Source organism: Coffea arabica, chromosome 3e, assembly GCF_036785885.1.
Source record: "Coffea arabica cultivar ET-39 chromosome 3e, Coffea Arabica ET-39 HiFi, whole genome shotgun sequence".
Lineage (NCBI taxonomy): Eukaryota > Viridiplantae > Streptophyta > Magnoliopsida > Gentianales > Rubiaceae > Coffea > Coffea arabica.
This window is the reverse complement of record NC_092315.1, coordinates 5,569,481-5,591,549: the sequence shown is the minus strand read 5'-3', so window position 1 is coordinate 5,591,549 and position 22,069 is coordinate 5,569,481. Positions and strand designations below refer to the sequence as shown.

The window sequence follows — 22,069 nt, the reverse complement described above, 5'->3', positions numbered from 1 at the left end:
CAGAAGTTTTCTTCTTTTGTTTTTTTTTTTTTTTTTTGGGTAAACTAGGAGTTGCATAAATAAAAACTTAGTCAGGGCAAAGAAAGTGTCTCCTGACTATTACAGTCGAAAATAATACTTCAAGGAAGACAGACTCCTCTGATGTCCTCATCAAAAAGCAAAAGAGGGTTCTTGAGGACATTGGATAAAACTGAAAGCAAGAAAACTAGATCCACAGTTTAAACTTCACCAAGTGCAACTAGGCAACAATAGCATCCATAGAATCACTGCAACCAGTCTAGTTTTACTTCCGGGCATCTACTAGAGAAGTTTTCTATATGATGGAACCTTCCATGGTTGATCTTAAGTTCAATGGTGGGAATTGAACAGACCAGTTGATTCAGTGCAACTAAACTAATAATGCATCAAACAGGCAATGAGCTGAAATAGACATCAGGGTACTAGAATATCAGACTTAAGATAACAGATACTGCTAAGCACCTGATTATAATGTTTGAGCAATTAAAACTGAGGAAAACTTCAAACATGTAGTCAAGGGCTGATCGAAAAAGTATAGATGTAACTTCTTAGTCATCAGTTCTTTTTTAGCTGATGGCCAGATATTTATCAGAAATAACTAGAGACAACACTTTACCATTTAGAAGACTCCCATCTCAGCTCATACAGGATTAAAATGTGAGGATACATTCCATCATTGTAGTTTTCTTTCTTTGACTTGCAATACTTAAACTACCCTGTTTCCTTTTTTCCTCCTTTTCCCTTTTTCAGCGGAATCAAATGAGGAAGCAGACATATATACATAGGAGTACTGAACAAACACCCTTTGACAAGGTGTTAAATGATAACCTAAGTATGTTACACTTCCAGACACCACCACACACACACAGACAGGGGGAGAAAGAGAGAGAGAGAGAGAGAGAGAGGGAGGGAGCTTTATAAAAAGCAAAAAAGTTTCGAGGAAAATGGAGGAGCATTATTCAAGACAAGGAAGAAAAGAGAAAATATGCACATGGCAGTATGAGAAAAAGGCCAAGATCCATTAGTACTCTTCCTCATCTTTTTCAGACTCGACAAGCATACATCTTACATCCTCCTTTTAGATGCAAGCATCCCGTCCTCAGTTTCATGCCCCAAAATTTGTTTCTGCCTAACAGTGAGAAGTTTTCCCGCAACTAACTTCTTTCCCCTCTCCTCCCTTCCACAATCTCTAGAAAAATAACAAACTCAGAGGAACCATTCACCTCAAAAAACTTTAGTTTACAAAAACAAGGGCTCCTTCAAGAATCTGCAGAACAACAGCACACCCATAAATATGATAGAATAAATTAAGAAAGAAAGATTTATAAAAGCAAATGATGGTACACAGGAATCCACCACCATAAATAATCATACTTACCATCATGTTTCTTCATTAAGTTTTTAGTAAACAGCAGGCAAATAACCAGAAACCCCACTCCTGCTGCCCCTCCTAATATTATAGCCACTGTCTTCCCTGTACTTTGCCCTGACCCTACATTGACCAAATGCAACCCAAATTCAATATTAATGAACACACATTGGACTATTAGCAACAAATCTAGAGATTGAGCCCGCAAATCTAGGCCAGACAAACATCTTGTTAAGAGTGATCACCATTAAAAATTAAAAGCAAATCACTCATCCCATACTCATTACATTATTCGATACACTCTTGGCCACTAGACTCATTAAAAGAGGGAGACAGCTGCCAAATCTGTAGTCAATTAAACTACACTTGCTGCAGAAAAAGTTTAAACAACTAAACAAACGCGTCAAAAAAGAAAATCTAAAACATGTAGTAAGATCATAACCAGCAGATGGAACTAAAGCAGGAATAACTGTTCCCAAAAAAAAAAAAAAAGGAATACCTGTTGAAGCAGTTTCAGGAGATGAGAATGAAGAAGAAGATGATGATCTTTTAGGAGCCCCATTGGGATAATAACTATAGCTAACAAAGCATTTGTCAAGATAGATTTGGCCGGAAATAGAGCTTCCACATTCAGACTGAGCTCTTTGAACAGCAGTTTGCACACACTGACCGCAATCAGAAGCGCTCAAATCGCCCTCACACTGCCCCAACACATAAACAGACTGATAGCTAGTGGTATAGAAACCATTTCCGCTTCCTATCCCATTTTCCAACGAACTCAAGGCGGTATCTCTTCTTTCCTCAAAACCAGCTCCACCAATATTTTTTCCACTACAAGTTTTGAACAACATTTCCATTCCTGAGACTTGAGGGAACCCTGCAACCTCATACAGCATGTAGCATCCTTGAAGCTGAATTCTTGCAGCAGTAGGCTTACCGCAGAGCTTGTCTATAAGGATAGGGAGCTGGCTAACACAGTTATAACAGTCAACATTGGAAAGGTCACCCCTGCATTGAAAAAGACCACTTATGTTGGTTTGGCCACTACCAGTGTTAGCCTTGAAAAACTTGTTCTTTGAGGATTGTGCAATAAGACTTCCAAAAAGAGCCGAAATAGCTTGTGAATAAACCCCCGTTGGATCTGATAAAGCCTGCTGAGCACAGCCCTTATATACCAAGTTGGTGTAGTCAGATGCAGATTTAGCTAATGGGATAAGCTGAAGAAATGGTAAAAAAGCCAGAGAAAGGGAGAACAAGCATAAGGGTCTAATGGGCAACCCCATTTCCGGGTAGCTTCTTGATGAATCAAATCATGGTTTTACTGTGTCTGGGAGGAAAGTTTTCAGGGTTTTGAGAGATGGGTTTTGGTTAAAAAGTGAGGAAAGATTGAAACTTGGTACCAGTATTGAATAATGGGATTCAATTCAACTACCCCAAAAATGATTTTTTTTTTCTTCTACCAAAAAAGGGTGTAGGTTTTGATGCTGTGGTGTTTGGGATTCGCTTTCTTTTTGGCTGGCACAGTTCTCACCTCACCTCAACCTATCTTTGGATGTGCAGACTGCAGAGGAAAGAAGGTAGGTCGTGTTTGAATTGTAATTTTTTAAAATTTTTATGAAAAATATAATGTAACAATCTCATATAAATGAAATTAAAAAATTCCTTTTCAGACAAGACTCCAGGAAGATGTGTTCAATGTGCAAAGTGAATTTGATAATTGAGGAGTACCCAATGGATAAAATATTATTATTGTTCTCACTGGAAATGGCAGTACCGATACTTTTGTTTCAAAAAAAAAAATTCTTTTGCTAGGTAGTGAGTACTACATATTTTTTGAGGAGGATGAGAACAAAAAAGATTAAAATATACCAGCTCATAAAGTGGGGAAAATATTCTCTTGCTAGCACTTAGCAGAGGGGGGGGGGGAGCCGATGAAAGAGAGAGAGAGAGGACAGTGATGGAATTTGGAAGTGTACAAATCAGTTTGACCAAGTAGATACTCCTAGCACTTTTAATCAATCAAGAACTTTGAATTTGAATAGTGGGGTACAATCGTGACATTTGTTCTCATCCTGTGAACATTTATTGATGATTAGGCAGAACGAAATCTATGTGACTCAAGAAGCAAGAAACAGGTGAGCTTCTTTAAAGATCATCTTGTCAACTGTCAAAAGAGATTAAAGCATTCAGCACATTGGAGGAGAACTCGTCACTGGATATTCTTTGTTTCGCTTTCACGCTTTGCACAGCCATCGTGATGGTCAAGCAAATCTAAGAAGTAATGCCTTGGTTCCGCCACAAATCATTTTCTAAACCAAAATCAAGCATCAAATGATACGTACGTTACCATCATCCAAACTGGATCCAATTCTGACAAAGCTATACTCAATAAAAATAGTCATTTTCATACTTAAACAGGAAAAAACTCAACTTGAACGCATCAATGCAGACGTTAACTGCGTTAATAAATAAATGGACAACGTAGCAGAAAAGGGAAAGGTTGCCATCATCAAGAACTAGAAATTATGCCATTGTTTTTCACTTTTTAGAAACTAATGCGTCATTGTCAAACTCAAGCTTCACGCCATTAGAATTTCTTCAAAAAAGTGACGCTTGTACAGGTTGGTTGGATGCCTTAATCCCCAACTCTTGTTTCTGCCAGGCTTGCAAATTTTTCTACGGTTGATGGTTCTGGCTCGCACCGCTAAATCTTTTGTTTTTCTAATGTTCCGTTTGGACAGTCATTTTCCTCCGAAAAATTGCATCGTCTTCCATGATCACATTTTCTTATTACCTTTTTTTCTCACATACATCAAATCACTACAGTAATTTTTCTACAAAAAATCCAAGAAAATGCAATCCAAACAAGGTTATATCTTTTATTCATTTATTAATTATTATAGCTTTTTCAGTTGGTTAGTTTTTTTTTTTTTCAACACTGTGGATATCCGGGACCATCCGACTAATCCCACGGCGCCCAGGAAGAGCGGACCCGACCGATACCTAGGACGGTAAACAACTGAGTTGCAAATTGGAATCGAACCCAGACAGACTTGGAGTAAGGACCCCGCCTCCACCATCCGAACAACCCAGCGCGGGCTTTTCAGTTGGTTGGTGGAAAGTATATTTTTGATGTTACTTTGACAAGGAATCATGAATATACTTAAACTTGGAGTATTTGTTCACAAATAGACAGGACAAAATGTGATTCAATTTCGGATAAGATTATGTAAAACATAACGTGTAGTCTTTTCAAATACAAATAAAAGAAGTGGTTACGTAATTGTGTTATCCAAAACACAAACATAATTGTTTGGATTAGCTATTTTTTGGGGTGTTTTTGAAAAATTTTATTGTAGCAGAGTTTTTATAGTATATTTTGAGATATTTTTAGAAAATATTTTGGAATATTTAAGAGTGGAAGAGTTCTTAGAATATATTTTGGGATATTTTTTAAACATTAAAAAAATTTAGACTACCTTTTAAAGTACTTTTTAAAAATTTTAATAGTATTTGAAAAATTCAGCAATCCAAACAGAGCTAGATCTGTTTTTTTCTTTTTTTTTAATGGGAGAATGAGATTGTTTATTAACTGAAAATGAGTCCACTTTTAGAGGAGGACATAACAAAAGATGGTGAAGTTTCACTCCATTGACAAAGCTCTAAAATCAAACATGCATTCTCGGCAAAAAAAAAAAAAAAAAAAAAAGAGAGAGCAGTAGAAGTCTGATTTCTGGACATGCAGTAAACCTCCCAGCTTGATAAACTTTTATTGGAAAACAGCTGTCTGCGCATCTTCCTCAGTGATGGTTAGCAAAGAAGGTCTGGATTCTTTTTTTTTTTTTTGAAGGATACAAATTAAATTTTCTAGTACACATTAAAATTCAACATTTTTGTGTTAATCTACAACTTTTTAATTTATAGAAAGGGATAATTTCAATTACCTCCTTCGAGATTTCTTACAATTTCAGACAAATATCCTCTAATATTGAAAATTAGATTGGCCTCCCCTTGATTGACATGTTTTTTAGCAATATCAATCCTTGTCATAATACCTCAAAAGTAAAACAAAAGTACTAAAATACAATGTTCTTCCAATTTTGCCCTTTTTGTCTTTAGAACAAAACAATTAACTCTTTTTGGTGAGGAAAATGCTAATAAAAAAGAAAAAGAAAAAGAAAAAGATTGCCACTGATCCAATATGATCCTCATAGGATAGCCAAAAAAAAATCATATAATAAACTATACTTTTGACCATTAAGTCCAAGAAGAGCCATTGGTAATACAACAAATCTTTCGTGCCAATGTATAAGGCTGATGAAGGTGCAAAAAAAATATTCATGCCATTTTTAACTAAAGATATTCTGTAAATAAAGCCATCTGTGACCATCATCAAGTAGTATAGAGACACATTTACAAGTATAGCATATGATCTTTTAAGAAGTTTAAGTCATAATCTGTGACAAACATTAACACGATAAATAATAATCAATACTTAGAAGGTCTAATAAACTAAAAAAAATTGTGCTTTATTTGTCACCTTTTTGCACAAATCCTTCATCAAATGAAGGATCACAGACAGTTGAGCCTTTTGGTTCCTTGACTTTTCTCTTTTTTTTTTTTTTCTTGTGAAAGCTACTTTGGTTTTTTTTCATAAATGCTATTACAAATGCTACTCGGTGCCTTAAGCGTATATACCTCCAGATTTTTTTATGCCAAATAGGAAAAAAAATCCATTTTCAAGTAAATTTTTTTTTCATATTTTCACTATATTCAGGCACAAATTTTTTAGGACAATTTGATCATTTAAAGGCTCCTGATGGCTACATTTGGTCACATCCACATGAAAGGGAAAGTAACATCGACATTTAAAGTGTATTTATATGAAATTGTCAACAGATGCCGGGACATTGCACGTAACAATCTTCCTAAAGATTAATGGTCATGATTTGATAAAAAAAAAAAAAAGGCTAGATCATATTTTGTACATTCATTCTAATATTGTATGTGAGCCCTACAAAATTTTATTTTATATTTATAAGTCGTTAAAAGTTAGTTACATTTTAAACAAATGAGATCATATCTCGTGCAATTGAACAAAAACCCGCCTAAAGGGTTTTTTTGACAATGATTTAGCCCCCTAGTCCCTAAAGTTATCCCTTATAGAAATGCACAAAGTAATAAAACTAACGCATAGTACAAATAAAACGCGCGCGCACACATACACACACAATGATGCTTAATTTATTCACGTCCGGCCCAACTAAGGTGCCAATTTTTCCCTACTCAAGTGTAAGGATATGCCTATCTTGGGCCAGATCGGCCCAACTTACTCAATTTTTTTTCCCTTCAATTTATCGACCAAAAACAAATGTCTACAAATTTGAATCAATTGTGCATTGGTTCTTCGGTTCACAAATTACCTTAATTCAGTCTCATTTAATTCCTACTAACCCTTTTGACCTTTTTTTCAATTTTAAGCTAAACAAAAATCTCAAATTTGAAATATATCCAATCTTTCTTAACTTTTTTTTTTCTTTCGTGATGGTAAAAGTAAAACCAGACAACTTTTCCCATGCAATCCAACCATTAAAAGCGTCGTTTTTGTCCTAAAAAGTTAATTACCAGCGAATCAGTCAAAATTCAAAACACTCAAAAGACTCTTTACTTGTCTTAGGATTTGTGCATTCTTACCGAACTTTTCCCTCATCCCCGCTTGATTTCTGGGTCGGTGACCTCCGTTTTAATGCAACTATTTGTCCACTCGTCCACCTTTCCTTCAACTCTCAAAAGCGTTTCTTTCTTCTGCTTTTGTACCTTTCAATACACCGCTCAACACACATTCTTTGATCTGGAGAACCCTCTTTTTTTTTTTTTTTTGGGACTATTCTCTATTAACTCGTATTGCAATTCAAAAAATCAGGCATTAGAAAGAAAAGGGTATAGGAAAAAAAATCCCAGAAAAGTTATGCATGCTTTGAAAGACACAGTTTCGGAAAAACTTTCACAGCTTTTTTCTGATTCCCCTTCTCAGAACTCAGATCAACAGCCTCAGGTAGTCTCTTCTTGTAAAGTTCAAGATTGAAATTTTTTTATTATGAAATGTATATTGTGCTATTCGAGTTCAAGTTTTCGGGGATTCTGAGTTTTGATTTGGAGTAATGACGGTAATTCAGGATGACTCCTTATCTCAATTCTGTGTAAAAGCTTGATCTTTTTGTTTTTGGACAATGTGATTCGAGGAATGTGGGAGTTTTTGGATATTTAGATTGGTTTTGGTGGGAAATTTGAACTTTATGATACTGGTTTTATTGTTGATTATTTGAATTTTGTTTGTGGTAAAGCTGATGCAAGTTTGATGAATGGTGAGAAAATCAGCTGATATGTATCATTGAATTTTGAGAGAGTGTAAGAAGAGTTCTTGTTCATGAGTATGAGCTTTAACAATTGTACTGAATACTTTCAAAAGTGAATATCGGAGTAAAGGTCCCATTCCCTTTTCAATTTCTGCGTATCAAATGAAGTATTTGATGATGAGTTATTGTATCTGTTGTTCAATGATAAGGTGTTTGTCTTATAAAACTTAGAATCTGCTAAAGGGATCTAATTGAAAAGAAAAGCCTGATTTTTCTGTGGCCCTTTGTTAATGTAATTAAATCTAGAAAATTGATGGAGCGATCAGCAGCTAATTTCCAATGTGCTTGAACTTTTGTTTTTCAATTTGCATTATGAAGTCTCACATAGGAAAATGAAAATGAAACATCCTTTGGTTTCAGGTAAAGTTTCGACTTGCTATACTTTTGATTTGTCTGTTAATTATATTACTGGGCAGTTTTGAAGAGAATTTTGTAACACTGGTTCATTAATGTGTAGGCCGGGCAGTTCATGAAGGAAAGAAAATCTTGGTCTTCCATATTCTCTTTTGGTCTCCCTTCTTTGAGCTTTGAATGGTTCAGACCAAATAATCATAAAAATGATATCAAACTACAGCAGTCAGATTCTTTTAGTTGGAGAAGTAAGAGTTTCTCATTCAAAGACAGACCTTTGGACAGACACTCAGAACCATATAATGAGTACGGGAACAGTGGATCACTAAGTGTTCATGAAGAAAATGGGAATCATGTATCTATTAGAAAATTAGATTTCCAGAAGAAGGAATATTCAGATACCCATATTGAGAACGGAGAGCCTGGCTCTGGAAGGAGCACAACTAGTTGTGGTTCTGATATCTTTGAAGATGCTACTTGTCCAAATAGTTTTCAGAGGTCATTGTCCAATCTTACTGATGATTCTGTCTTCATATCTCCAGACCTATATGAATTTTTTGAGTCATCCCTTCCTAATATAGTAAAAGGTTGCCAATGGACCTTACTATACAGGTAAGTTTAAATAAATTTCTCTCAATTTTTCATTGAAGTTCTTTTGTTAGTTTTGCATCACAATCTTGATTTAGGATTATTGATTTCAATGAAGGGCAGTACTGTGAGACATGGTATATCACTTCGTACACTCATTCGCAAGAGCGCTGAGCTTTCTGGTCCTTGCTTGCTGGTATGCTAACATGGAAGATGACAAAATCTCATCTGCCTAAAGTCGTTTATGTTTGTTCTTGAATAGCTAGAACAATTGCCCTTCTTTTTTGTTGTTTCACTTCCTTAAAGGTATTAGTGGCAATCCTGATCTGTGCAGATTACTGGTGATAATCAAGGTGCTATATTTGGTGGGTTGCTTGAGTGCCCTCTGAAGCCCACTGCAAAGAGAAAGTATCAGGTGGGTTAAAATCATAACTGCTATTTAACTGGTAAAAAGCATAGAGTTCTATGCTATTTTGTACACTGATTTCCTATTTGTCATTTTGCACAGGGGACAAATCAATCATTTGTATTCACAACCTTATATGGTGAACCAAGGCTTTTTAGACCAACTGGTATGGAAATGATTTTGAGCATTCATGTAAACCACTATCTGGATGTTCTCCTTAGGGAGTGATCTTGGAAAAATCTGTTGTATCTGATTTTGTGGCATCCTTAGTCATTTGCTAGACATTTCCCAAAAGCATGACCTAATCAAATGCTGGTTATTACTTGTTCATGATAAGAAGACACTTGTACAGATGAGTGACATTTGTTAATTAATGTCAAATTGGTGACTCTTAATTGATCTCATGGACACGAAGAGTGTAGGAAGAAGAATATGTTATGATTATTGAGGATTTTTGGGAAGTTCCATTGGCTAAATTGAAGGGAATCACTAGTTTACACAAAGTGGAACCAAGTGCCAAGCTTGGGCTAATAGTTGATGAGGAGTTGCTATTCCTGTAATATAAAAAGCTACTACACAAAGCCGTGCTGCTTTAAGCTAATGGCTTTTTAATTTGAGGCCTTTTACACTTCAGCAAAAAGATATCATTCGTCTGTTTCTTTTCTAATTATGCAGGAACACACGCATTGTACATGTGCAGTATGCATGCTTGTACATGACTATTAGTTGCCTGGTGTGTCTGTTTATATCTTTAAGCATGTATTTACATGTACATATATCAGCATGTTTATGGACAAGTATGTATGTACATTAATGTGTAATTGCTGTTTCTATATGATTATTCTGTATAATCTTTGGGCCTGTTTTTCCATCTGAGGTTGGTTATTCACATTTGATTATTGAAAAATGTATTGATATGTTAAATAGCAGTCTTAATATGCTACTCCATTTAACCTAGATAACATTTGCATTCTGTGCAATTGAGGTTGGAGAGTGCGAATCCAGCTAAAGTTTATGTCATTGCACTGAGGACAAGTAAACTAATTTTGAGGCCTTTTACTGCTAGGTGTAAACAGATACTTTTACTTGTGCTTGAATGACTTACTAGCACTTGGAGGTGGTGGAAGTTTTGCTCTATGCTTGGATGGAGAACTGTGAGCCGCTTTCTCACATTTGGTTATTGTCTAAATATTTTCTTTAGAAAATTGCGGATTTATCTTCATCCCAAATTTTATCGTGAAAAGGTTAACTGGAAGCAGTGGAGCTTGTGAAACCTTTGGAAACTTATGCTTGGCACATGATGAAGAGTTCGAACTGAAGAATGTTGAGGTATCCAAATTTTGACCTTTTGCCTTCTCTATTATTTGGCTATTAATAATTCGATGGCTTTGGCTTTTTCCTTTCTTTTACAATTTGTTTTTGAAGTAGAACTTTTTGTTTTGGGGGAGGGGGGGACCTCTAGCAAGCTTTTCTTCATGTTGTTTTTATGCATGCTTAGCTTAACCCTGTGCCAAAGCTTCATCTAGTTAGTAATGGTTATGCAATCTAGATCTACAAAGTTCTATAAGAAATAAGAAGTTTTCTGTGTATAACATTCACTTGCTGTATATTTAGGAATTCAAAGTACTGGTTTCAGTTCAGAATGCAAGTTCTCTGAATTTGAAGAAAAGAATGACTAAAGATCCTTGGTTGCTTGGTTTTATATAGGATCAACCTTTTTCCCCAGATGCAAGGAAGTGTATACTCTTGCTTTTTTTAGTGGGTTTCCTTAAATCATAAGTGAAGGCGAATAATATTATCAGCTAAAACAACATGACCGAATCTTCATCCTGATAATTGTTGAGGTCATTATTGTTCTTGGCTAAGTATCGAATTGTTCAGCATATCTTTTGCTCATTTCAAATTTTACTTACCCTCACTCCCCCACCCCCATGGGGGCACCCAAAATGAAAAACATTCAAGCGACAGGGGAAAGATCAATATCAACTCATTGTGAATTTTCATGACTGAATTCTACAATGTGCTTTTCACAACACAGATTGTTTCAAGTATCTCTGAATCTCATTTTTACTTCTCCTCACCTTTTGCAGCTGTGGGGTTTTACACATGCATCTCGGTACCTTACCTAGTAGAAGATCAAAATGGCTTTGAAAACTGTTGATATTGGATTCATTATTCTTTGATGTCTTATGCAGTGCTCTCCTTGATTCAGGAGGTTCCCTGCTGTATATACCCATGTTCTTGTAGTTCATTGATTGCAAGGCTTTGCTGTCAATTGTGTTCCTTTTTGCATTGTGTTGCCTGATTTGGTAATATAGCATTCATCCTAAGTTGAGAAGGTGTCCGTTTTTTTCCCCTGTTGCTTTGCTGAGAATTGCGTTTTGTAATTTGTATCATGACTTTGCTGGACTGTTAGCGATGGCTTGCTTTATAAAGTTAAGCAATTGTAGTTTGAGTGTGCCCTTTTATACCCATCCATGAGTGAAATGTTTCTTCTCTTCGAGTAGATCATTTATCTTAGGACATCCAAACAGGCACTCGAATACTGGAACGGTTATTAGGGAAATCTTGGGTGACTAGTGATGAGAAAACAAAAGTAAATTGCTTGCTCGTGTAGTTTCTTATAGCTTCTGGATCACGGCCATGCCCGCTATGCCAAACCTTAAAATGTTGCGGACTTTCTTCCTGGTAGATTTGCGTGCTCTTTTTTGGCTATTGATTGGTAATTTAAACGAGTTCTTACCTTGGAAAGACATCAAACATTCCTTCCCCCATGCATGGCTTCAATTACTAATTCTAGCATGATCTATGGCAAGTTAAACAAGAAGGAAAAAAAATACTTAAAAAAGAGTAATCGAATGTACTTACCTAATCTTATTGAAGGTTTCATTTTCAGTTGTAGGTTGGATATTATTTGTATCTTCAAAATTGTAAATATGAGACAACAATGCCTCCTCCTCAGTCAAGACTCTGTCGTAGAGAGGATCTTGTATGTATCTTGACAACAAAATTAAGTTATTACTGATAAAACATTAAAGACTTCCTTTCCTCTAATTGAATGCCTCAATTTTTCAATGAAATTTTTAATTTAGTTTGTTCGGAAGAGTTTATGCAAATTCTACCACTGAGACGACACAAATTGCTTAACAACTGCCCGCCACCAAAAGCAAACGCCGACGAAAAAGTGAAAAAGAGACGACTGCCAAATTCTTCGGTTAGAAATTTGTGATGTTTCCACAACAGAGCTCCGGACAATCACATCAGCTAAAGAATCGCAGCACATTTGCAATGGAAAAACAGATTGATGAAATCTCATCCGCTCCACTAACAGCACAAGCACTAAATATTCAAATAACAGCAGAAATTTTCAGGGACTGTTTCCTAGCATGTCCCCTAATTATCTTCTCTCTTTCTTGTTTTCCTGAAAAAAAATTAATCTTAGTAATGGTACACAATGCTACAAAATCAATACCGACTATTGAGTGCTGAATAGAATTCCATTACACTCGTGCTAAGTACACCAGGTTGTCAAGAATCGTCCGGTTCATTTCTCTCTGGTTCTGTGAACTGAGGCAAAACCAAGGAGGTTATATGCTCCGTTAGGAACTAGTTCAAATGTCCGCCTCTATAGCCCATTGGATACAGCCACCCTGGATAATCAATAAAGAAGCCGCACAGAATCACACAGATAGTTGAGCATTGAATGCATTAAGATGGAGATCAAGACTCTGAAGGACCATCCTCCTCTGGCAGGCCAAAAATTCTTAAATTTCGATCCATTGATCCAACAGCCAAGTATTTAGCATCTGGGCCAAATTTCACACATGTTGCTTTACCTGCGCCCATCAAAAAAATTCAATCAGATTTCTAATGTAATTGCATGCGCAGAGAAGGAAAATGCTTGGATGCCTGGGGTCTGAGGGCCCATTAGATAGCTGAGAGTGCCACAGCAAATGTCATCTTTTTTTAATTTAGAGAGAGAGGGAGGGAGATTACCAGTGCCTGACAAGTCCGGGAATGTTTTGACCAAATTCCATTCAGCTTTCACGTTGGCAACTTGGAACACTCTGTCATGAACCATTGAATACAATTATACTTCAAAATGCACCAAAAAGTGACCATACTTTTAACCATCATAACAAACAACAATTACTGTTGCAGAAATCTAGTTAATTGAGTAGGATAGGGTGGATTCACTGTTCAAATGGAAACTCACCTTATATCTGCACCACCAAGTGCAAGGTAGCTTCCAGTATGGTCAAATTCCACTGCAATATGCGGAGAAATAGAACATCAGAAATTCTGGATGGGCAATGTTGCAAAACTCCGAAAACACAGGTAGTATGCCAAATCAAACATCCAGGCTGTTAGGAAAGACCCATTCGCTGAATTTTTGAAAGAAAGCAGTCAATGGGGAGTACAAAAAATTACCCATTTCTCAAACCACCCAAACCTATGCTCATTATTCTGCCGTCAAATTTCTCATCAAAACTTGTCCAATCGTCTAGATTGAGTTGGCAAAGACATTGGTCTAGAAACCAAAGATGTCACATTGGACTTCTCTCCCAAATGTATCAAAAAGCTTCTCATTAGAAAATGAACTGTGTATTCAAACTTTTCTACCCAGAAAAGGATACTATACTGATGTATCTAAAGTTCCAGGTGACTGCAGGATACTACCTGTCAGAGGTTTAGAGTTCTTCCTCAATTTTCGAAAGGTTAACAACAATCTTAAGATACAATAGAACTTATTAGAACCAGATACTGCATCAGAAAGCACAAAAAATAACATGAACCTGAGCCATACCACATTGTGTCGATGTATTTTCATCATAAGGGGAAAAAGTTCTGAAATTTTTCAGTTTACGCAGATCAAAAATTCTGACACCATCATGGGCAGCAGTCTGCCAAATGAAAACAACTATCAGAAACAAGGCAAGCTTCCTTATCAATCACAATTCAATTCCACAGCAAAACATACAATTTAATTCTACAGTAAAACATACCGCTAGGAAGTAACCATTCTCAGAAAATGACATTGCTGTAACTGGTCCAGTAACTGGTCCATGACGATGATCATCAAAATTGGCAACATTTGTCTACACAGATACAATTTAAAACATCATAAACAAAGGATGCATAATATTCTGTGATTGGGGTTAATCTTGAAAAAGAAAATGAAAAGGAAAAAGAGATCACCTGGCTTTTAACATCCCAAATCTTAACCCAAGCATCGGAAGTGCCAGTTCCAAGGATGAGACCATCAGGATGAAAAGCTGCAGACGCGAAACCATCATTTGTTGAACCATTGGAAACCTGCCAAAGGAAATTTAAAAGATGTAAAAGTCCTGACAATGTAATATTGCTTTGAGTAGGTAGCTTTTAGATGGATGCCTAAGCATCCACTTAAGATTTCAGAGAGAGAGAGAGAGAGGTGAACCTGAGTGAGGCATAGACCAGAAGCAAGATCATAAAAGCACCACGTGTTGTCAAGGGAAGCTGTAACAAAGTAGTTATTGGTTGCATGAACGGTTACTGCTTGCACCTACAGTATTAACAATATTCACGTTAAATTGTGCTAACCACTGAAAACTTAGGGCTGCAAACCAAATTTGTCAAAGGAAAGGTCGTATGACAAATGAAAATAACAAAGCCAAAGGACGAATTATCTTCCTTTAGCAGATTTGATTCATCAAAATCAGATCGGGAGACAATTTAGCTCCCATCAAATGGTACCCACAAAAGTCCATCTTGTAACCGAGGAAACCATGTTTCACTATCTACTAGAGATATTCATTCACCAGTACTATCACAAGCATATTCGATATAGAAAGTCACTGACTAAATGCCATCATGGAAAGAACTTCACTGCAGAAAACACTATCAATGAAAACAAGATAATACACCTGATGATAACTTTTCCGTATCAGATACTTCCTAGAAGAGCTAGGTTAATTGCCACGAGGAATAATAGCAAATAACAAAGAGCAACAAGAAACAGATGATGGAAATGATAGAAACATCATATAGGTAAGAAGCACTAAAAACAATAGAACAAGCAAAGAGAAACTTAAAAAGAAAAATATTTGATGAATCCTCATGAGCACTACATTGCTCCAACCACTAACATATCCGTCAAAAGAGATTATCCACAAGCAACAACAATTACAATACCACCAAAAATGACAATCAACATGTTGCAGAAAAATTTTGTTTCTTGCGGAATGACTGGCAGATTAAAGTAATCAGCAATTAACGTAACAGTGAAATGGCGCTTAAAAATTATTTTGATGTGTATTCAAAAAGGTCAAGGATGCAAAGGGCCTGTTTCTTCAGCTGTTCCAAAGCTTCTTAAAAATAGTGTTTCCACAAAGCCACAAAAAAGAAGAAGAGATCTAATCTAGCAGTTTCAAAATAAAATTACCAAAGAAGACGTTCTCACCTTTTTCAGCCTAAGGCTCAGGACAACAGTGAAAAGCAAAGAGAACAACTCAAAACAATTTTCAGCTTAAGAAAAAGCTAGAACTTGCTTATTTCAATTAAAAAAGAAAAGTTCAAAGCAAAACATTACACTATGCTGACGATCAGATCTCTATCTAACAGGCCAAATACCAGTACTTACTATTAGCCAGCAGCAAAACTTTAAAAAAAAATTAAAATAAAATTAAAAAAGAAAAGAACGACTAGTCACTTGGTGACCAAGTTGAATAAGACAGAACAAGATTTACCTCTGCATCATGGTCCTTCATGATGTGCCTACATTCATAGTTGCCATCTTCCGATCCTTGCCACAATCGAACAGTCTGGAACAGCAAGGGACATTTAAACACACCAACATTGCAAAGACCGACAAAAAGCAGGTTATCGGCAATATGCATGAAAAATAAAAAATAAAAGGACAATAAGGCACTCAGAAATATTTTTACACAAGTCTGAAGCAATCATCTCCAATGCATTAATAACCGATAAGGATTCCCTTGAAGCAAGTAGTTAATGGAAACTCTCATCCTCTCAGAAAAAGTTTTTCTAGCTTGATATAAGAAAAAACCAAAAGTTGAACAAGAAAATAGTATGATGATACAACTGCCAGGAATGGAAAGGTGTGCTTGACTCCATCAGATATCAAGTGATTTACCTTATCAGCTGATCCAGAAAGCAACAGTTCCCCATCCGCAACAAATTTAACACTTGTTACCTACAGAAAAGAAACAGGTTAAACTTTTTAACTCAAAAGATATACATGGGTAGGAAACAAGATCTTTAATTAGACCTTCCTCGAATGACCACTCAGTGTAGATAAAATCTCTCCTGAAGATCGACCAAAAACGACGACATTTGTATCCACTCCACCGGTTGCAATTATATCCTGATTTTTAAAAAAAAAAAACTATTATTAGAACTTGAACACGCTGGATTCAGATTCAGGAAACTAGAATCAAAAAATGCAACTAAATTGTCCAATCAAATTCAATGTGGTTTTCAAATTTCAGTAAACTTTCTATGGCTTATTAGCTATTTGAAACCCCAAATGCTACTAGATCTATTGCTGTTATCTGGAATGGTAAAGTCCATCCATGAGATCATACATCCAACATGACAGCTAAAATAAACCATAAAGATTTAGCTTCTTCATTAATTACCAGCATAAAGCTCTCTGTTCAACAACACTAGTGCCTGTGGTTTCGAATTTAAGTTACTTTTCAGACACCATGTTTGAAACACTCGAACCGGTTTTCGAGTCCAAATTAATATAAATCATCATGAGTGCATTTTCTCCTCTTTTTCTTTTTTTTTTTCCTTCTGCCTGAAAAGGTCAAAGAAAGTTTATCCAGGACAACTCCACTAACACAATATGGTTTATGATCACCATAAATTCCTCAAGTTGTAAAACAGCCTCTAGCTAAGAGGAGTAATTTACTTTATATCATGGTCTTTCATTCTCTACGACCAAGACTCATAGTGGATTAGACAACCTCGAGAATGAAATTCTTTTAATTTGTCAGCAATCTATCAAACATGATTACAAGAAATGAAACATGAAGCAAAAAACCATGATGGTCGGAGAGTGTGCATACCTTTGAATACTGCACGTCCAAAGATAATATACCAGGTTTGTTGGTTTTGTGAAGTGGATAACTATTGAGCTGTGTGTATCTCTCCACAGCATCAATGGGAGCCAACGTTGGAGGTATCTAAATATACAAGGGAACAAAAAAAAGATCAGGCCATATGCAGAAATGCCAAAAATAGGTGTGGAGACACCTTCAATTACACAAGGAAAATTAAAAGAGAGGATCTTCAAAATGAGATGCCAGCCATGAAACAGCAATGTTCCAGTGCTATTTTCATGAAGCATTTGCAATAAGAAATCATCAGTCATTACCTGTCTCTTTTTCCTTTGCTGTGAAAGTGCAGCATTACAGTTTGTGAGCTCTGAAATGATACTGGCTGAGATTCCTGGTCGAATCCTCTTCCCATCAGGACCAATCTCATCATCCTCAGCAGCTGTAAACACAAATCAGCCTCCATGTATAGTAAGATGTCAAACAACAGAGCCTAGAGAGGGAAGAACCTCTTTTGCCATTGCTTAAAGCAGCAGCATTAGCTGCTGCTGCTGGTACTGGTGCTGCTGCAGCAGGCATTTGTCTTTCAGCCTGAGCCAGTATTGCCCTTGCTTCATCCCTTTCCTTTTTCAACCTTGCAATAACACGACAGGCTGCATCATGCTGCCAAACATGAAATCATAGAGTATATTAAAACCATGGAGAAAATTATGGAGCAAAGAGCACATTGAAAGAGTAGCCTGGGGTCTGGGACAATATTAATGATGCACAATATATTTTGTGTCTGCGCTAAAATTCCTGAGTACCAGAAAACTAGAGACAATAAACGATTGAGATGCAGAGAATACCATCGTACAAATCAATTGGAGAACAAACATGAATTAAAGGATTCTTGTTTTAAAAGAGCACAAGTCCTCATAATTACCTGGTACAAAGCATGACTCAGCTCTTGCCTCGCTGTATGTAATTGTTGCTCCAAAGCAAAATTTGACAGCATCAAACTATCCCATTCCTAGATTGAGAAAAGAAAAGTAAAATGACCACGTGAAAAATTATTCATCAAATCATTTTAACTCCAACAAAAATTTTATGTTACAAATAGAGAGCTAAAATAGTGGACTAGCAAGCCACAATAAGTAGGTTTTCACTACAACCAGCATCCAACAGCTTGTGTAGATTACTTCACATAGATATGATTTGACCAGGAAATAAAACCTACAAAGATTCTAGAATCCATGTAGATAATATTGCCCAACATCAACAATAACAACTAATAACTCTGAAGTGAGCTTCTTTGACTCCTAGAATCCCTTTCAAGGCTTTTAATGGAAGGATGGGTCCTAGAGACTGTTTCAGGCGACAAGCAACAGTTAATGGAGCTTACTGACACCAAAAAAGAAGGCTACGCACAGCAGAGAACATAAGCCTAGGTCAACAGAAAGTTAAATATTCTTCTGACAAATTTCTATTCTCCTAGGAGCCATTTGAAACAAACTGACAATAAGAGCATAATATCACTTAGACAAAATTGGAAGTCATGATATAATTCCATCACAAAAATGCTTTCGCAAAAAAATCAGGAATAGAAGGACCAGAAACACGTACAATCTGAAACATTCCCAGCATTCCAGGTATACTAGCTGCTTGTACTGGTCGAGGCTTCACTATCTGCATTTAATTGAAGAAAAAATAACCTCTCATGCACCATGTCGCTTTCATGTACTTCTAAGCCTAAATGTTACAATTCAGATCCACTGTACTTAAACCACATGAGAGAAAAGCACTTTTCAACCTGATACAATAAGGGCAAAATCTAATATATATTGCATTAACAATGTATATCATACCTTTCCGGTCTTAATTGGAACAATGTCATCCATTGTTAGAGGTTCCCCAGTAACCGGACACTTCCCATAATCCTATGAGATAAAAGAGGTGAAAGAAGGTAATAGAAGAAGATAGGAACAAATGCAAGACAGAAAACACAGCTTCTATTAGAAATAATTTAATGCCTTCCATCCCTTTTTAAAAAAAAAAAACGTAACAGTTCAATCACGGTAAAAAGGAAAAACAACATGTACATGTTTATGAAAGAGAAAAAAGATTGTGCAATGTTCCAATTTTTTTGCTAGATAACTCAGTTATATCCAAACGCCAAATCGAGACACGGACAGCCAAATAGTTTCACATGATCTTTTCTTACTCATATCTATTTTCTCTAAATTTCTTCCCAACAGATGTAAAAAAGAATTTCCAATACCACTTTCAGTTCTAGAAGGATCAATGGTTAAACATTTAAAGTTGATTGCCTAAATATTCCTGTTATTCTGTTTTGTCTTCACCTAATTAGCAGCAATTTTTTCATATAAGAAAACTTCTAAAAAAAGGCTCCTTCCATCATATTTGAAGAAAGAGTCAGATACAGATAGTTCCACTGCAGAATAAATAAGGATCCTTCCACAAAAAGACTCTACAAAGAGCAGGATATAAGTAGATCAATAACCACTGTGTGTCAGGACAAAAAGAGGCCACCGTATAACTGTCAAAAAAACTGATGACTAATCTTACTTCCTATGAAGGGAAAAAAAAAGTTATTGGTTACCATTCTCATTACAATTGTAATTCCAATGCTTCTCCATTCACAATTACAATCTGATCTCGAATCCTAAAAAAGATTTCCTAGGCTGCCAATCTCATTTGAACCTACAAGACTTTCAATCTTACTTCCAACACGTCCTAATTTACCAAATTTGAGCTCATCTCCCATTCTAGAAAATGGCTTCCTTTGCTACCATTCTTTCTCGTACTTATGATACTTCCAATCTTACTTCCATTGCTTCGTGACTCAGACATTTAAGCCATCCTCAATCTATTTACATTACTCTGCAAAAAATCTTTCTGGTTCTACGAGCTCACTACCGCCCACAGAGTCAAAGTTGCAAAATTTTGGCATACTAAATATCATAACCACCTTCAAAAGCTAAACAAAAGTTCTGAAGTAAACCCTAGGACTTAATGACTACATACAGGAAATAATGAAGAGGGATATTAAAGAGGGAGAAACAGGAAAGAGAAACGAACAGAGATGTGTCGCTCGATTAAACGCTTCTCGTAAAGGAGTCCGGACTTCTTCGAGACCACTGGCTCCTCCGGCACCTCGCCGGAAACTGTACAGTCAATAAAGCACCGTAGATCAGAAAAAGTAGCTGAAAATCAAGCAAAAATGAGTGAAACGTGAACTAAAAGGGAGAGAATTCATACTTGAGCAGTTCATATTGGAGAATGAGATGTATTGCTAGAGTTTTCTCCCGGGCGATTTGACAAGCAAAAGCAGCTGCTGGTGAGAGGGAAGAAGAAAACGATTTTTTCGAGGGTTTTGGGGAGATATAGGTTGGTCCGGTTTGAGTTTTTTATGGTTGGCCCGGAGAGTGGAGTATTGGGCCGGGTTTCGAAGCAGGCCGAGTCTTTTATTGACTCAAAGTCAAAACGAAAGGGAAGGAAAAGAAATTTTCCTCGAAAGCCTTTTATTGTTTCTTTTTTCCCCCCCTAATAAGAGAAGGAATTGTTGTTGACGTGTTGAGTTGCTTTTTTCAATAATGTCCGCTTGAATTTTGTTTTTTGGTGTTTGTTAAAAATTTGACTGTATCTCTTCTTTTTTTTTAAAAAGGGTATTGGTCCAAAACATTCATAACACGATTTGCTTCAATTGTATATTTTTCTTAAAAGTAATTTACTTGCATTATAAATGTATTTTTTAATTATTTTTATTTCACATACATCACATTACAAAAAATATCGTAATATTTTTGAATAAATCTTATATACATTGATAGTATATACACTTTTCACGGTTAGATGTATGATATATGAGTAAAATTTGAATTTTAAATTTAAATTCAGATGAATTGTCGTGCATTCAATGATGATGGTATATACATTATTAATGTATAAAAAATTAATCTAATAATCCAATATTTTTTAAAAAATATTTTCAAATAATCTTTAATCCCAATAAACCCCTTTCTTTTCAAGACACGCTCGTTCGATTCCTGCACCATTTGGAGTCACAACTTAGGCATGTCAATCGGGCCTAATGAGTCGGGCTTTGATGAGTTCAAGCTCAACTAATTTAATTTGAATCATTTTCGGGTTTCGGGCTATGAGTTTCGGGTTCATAAATGTGAAACTCATATTCATCTCACATAATATTCGGGTTGTGAGCCTTAATCGGCCTTAACCCAAGCTCACTTATTACTCCTTAATTTTCTTAATATAATTACTATAACTATTAAGTTGTAAAACTAATTTAACATTTACAAGACTATAATATTAAAACTAAACATGAACAAATAATAGTTCTTAAAACGTATATAAACCAAAAAATTTTCAACAATATTTATATTTAATCCATTCAAAATGCATGAAAAATAGTAATAAAACATGCGATCATAAGCCAATACATCTTTAAAAGTTGAAACTTTTTTTATAATCTTGTGATTGAAATCCAAATATGCTTGATGATTTTTGTGTTTGTAAACAAAAAAAAAATCAACCAATATTATGCCAATACAAAAATTTACTCAACCAATAAGAAAAATTAGAGATTTAGTTATGCATTACCAATATTGGCTCTCAAGAAAGCTCATGAAAGAGTTTTTAGATGTATTTTTGTGTTTTGTAATTTATGTATATATTTAGTATTTAGTAATAATAAATTTGGATATATAATTATACATAATATCAAAATATAAATATTATATATATAGGTAATTAAAGGGCCGGGCCTATATCGGGTTTGAGCCTAATAAGGCCCAAGCTCGGCTCACATTTAATTCAGGCCTAATTTTTAGGTTCGGAC

At 35.7% G+C, this 22,069-nt stretch overlaps 3 protein-coding genes across 6 annotated transcripts; 1 reads left to right on the top strand and 2 right to left on the bottom strand.

Moving 5' to 3' along the window:
• Positions 1-1,142: 1,142 nt before the first annotated feature.
• Positions 1,143-2,810, bottom strand: LOC113736837 (plasmodesmata-located protein 2). Its single transcript, XM_027264009.2, has 3 exons — positions 1,887-2,810; positions 1,397-1,510; positions 1,143-1,285 (listed from the first exon to the last, which is right to left on the bottom strand). Exons 1-3 carry the CDS (start codon positions 2,668-2,670, stop codon positions 1,278-1,280), a joined length of 906 nt encoding a protein of 301 aa, XP_027119810.2. The 5' UTR covers positions 2,671-2,810; the 3' UTR covers positions 1,143-1,277.
• Positions 2,811-7,052: 4,242 nt separating this feature from the next.
• LOC113737119 (uncharacterized) lies at positions 7,053-11,622 on the top strand. Of its 3 annotated transcripts, XM_027264377.2 has the most exons (8): positions 7,058-7,442; positions 8,261-8,766; positions 8,866-8,938; positions 9,077-9,157; positions 9,251-9,314; positions 10,215-10,302; positions 10,393-10,477; positions 11,239-11,622. In XM_027264377.2, exons 1-8 carry the CDS (start codon positions 7,134-7,136, stop codon positions 11,275-11,277), a joined length of 1,245 nt encoding a protein of 414 aa, XP_027120178.1. In that variant the 5' UTR covers positions 7,058-7,133; the 3' UTR covers positions 11,278-11,622. The 3 variants fall into 3 exon arrangements, 2 of the variants coding, with proteins under 2 accessions (XP_027120178.1, XP_027120179.1); XR_003459932.2 differs by lacking the exon at positions 11,239-11,622 and having other exon boundaries at positions 7,053-7,442; positions 10,225-10,302; XM_027264378.2 differs by lacking the exon at positions 7,058-7,442 and having other exon boundaries at positions 8,606-8,766; positions 8,861-8,938.
• An 827-nt stretch (positions 11,623-12,449) lies between these two features.
• On the bottom strand, positions 12,450-20,630 carry LOC113736222 (pre-mRNA-processing factor 19 homolog 1). 2 transcript variants are annotated; one of them, XR_011842428.1, is made up of 19 exons: positions 20,473-20,630; positions 20,293-20,378; positions 19,059-19,130; positions 18,817-18,879; positions 18,137-18,223; positions 17,721-17,874; positions 17,532-17,653; positions 17,224-17,340; positions 16,419-16,514; positions 16,284-16,343; positions 15,877-15,951; positions 14,589-14,693; positions 14,348-14,464; positions 14,155-14,247; positions 13,956-14,052; positions 13,365-13,416; positions 13,145-13,215; positions 12,653-12,984; positions 12,450-12,569 (listed from the first exon to the last, which is right to left on the bottom strand). XR_011842428.1 is itself a non-coding variant. In XM_027263094.2 (18 exons), exons 1-18 carry the CDS (start codon positions 20,483-20,485, stop codon positions 12,869-12,871), a joined length of 1,596 nt encoding a protein of 531 aa, XP_027118895.1. In that variant the 5' UTR covers positions 20,486-20,630; the 3' UTR covers positions 12,450-12,868. The 2 variants fall into 2 exon arrangements, 1 of the variants encoding a protein (XP_027118895.1); XM_027263094.2 differs by having other exon boundaries at positions 12,450-12,984.
• Positions 20,631-22,069: the final 1,439 nt, after the last annotated feature.

What these genes read in the sequence shown, in the direction of transcription:
- LOC113736837 (XM_027264009.2), bottom strand. Translation starts at nt 2,670, where the DNA reads ATGGGGTTGCCCATTAGACCCTTATGCTTGTTCTCCCTTTCTCTGGCT. An exon ending in TCCTGAAACTGCTTCAACAG is followed by an intron (nt 1,511 to 1,886) that starts GTATTCCTTTTT and finishes TGGTCAATGTAG; the next exon opens with GGTCAGGGCAAAGTACAGGG.
- LOC113736222 (XM_027263094.2), bottom strand. An exon ending in AGCAAAGGAAAAAGAGACAG is followed by an intron (nt 17,341 to 17,531) that starts GTAATGACTGAT and finishes TTGTATATTTAG; the next exon opens with ATACCTCCAACGTTGGCTCC. An exon ending in TGAAGGACCATGATGCAGAG is followed by an intron (nt 14,694 to 15,876) that starts GTAAATCTTGTT and finishes TTAATACTGTAG; the next exon opens with GTGCAAGCAGTAACCGTTCA.
- LOC113737119 (XM_027264377.2), top strand. Translation starts at nt 7,134, where the DNA reads ATGCAACTATTTGTCCACTCGTCCACCTTTCCTTCAACTCTCAAAAGC. An exon ending in CTGCAAAGAGAAAGTATCAG is followed by an intron (nt 9,158 to 9,250) that starts GTGGGTTAAAAT and finishes CATTTTGCACAG; the next exon opens with GGGACAAATCAATCATTTGT. An exon ending in CTATGCTTGGATGGAGAACT is followed by an intron (nt 10,303 to 10,392) that starts GTGAGCCGCTTT and finishes TATCGTGAAAAG; the next exon opens with GTTAACTGGAAGCAGTGGAG.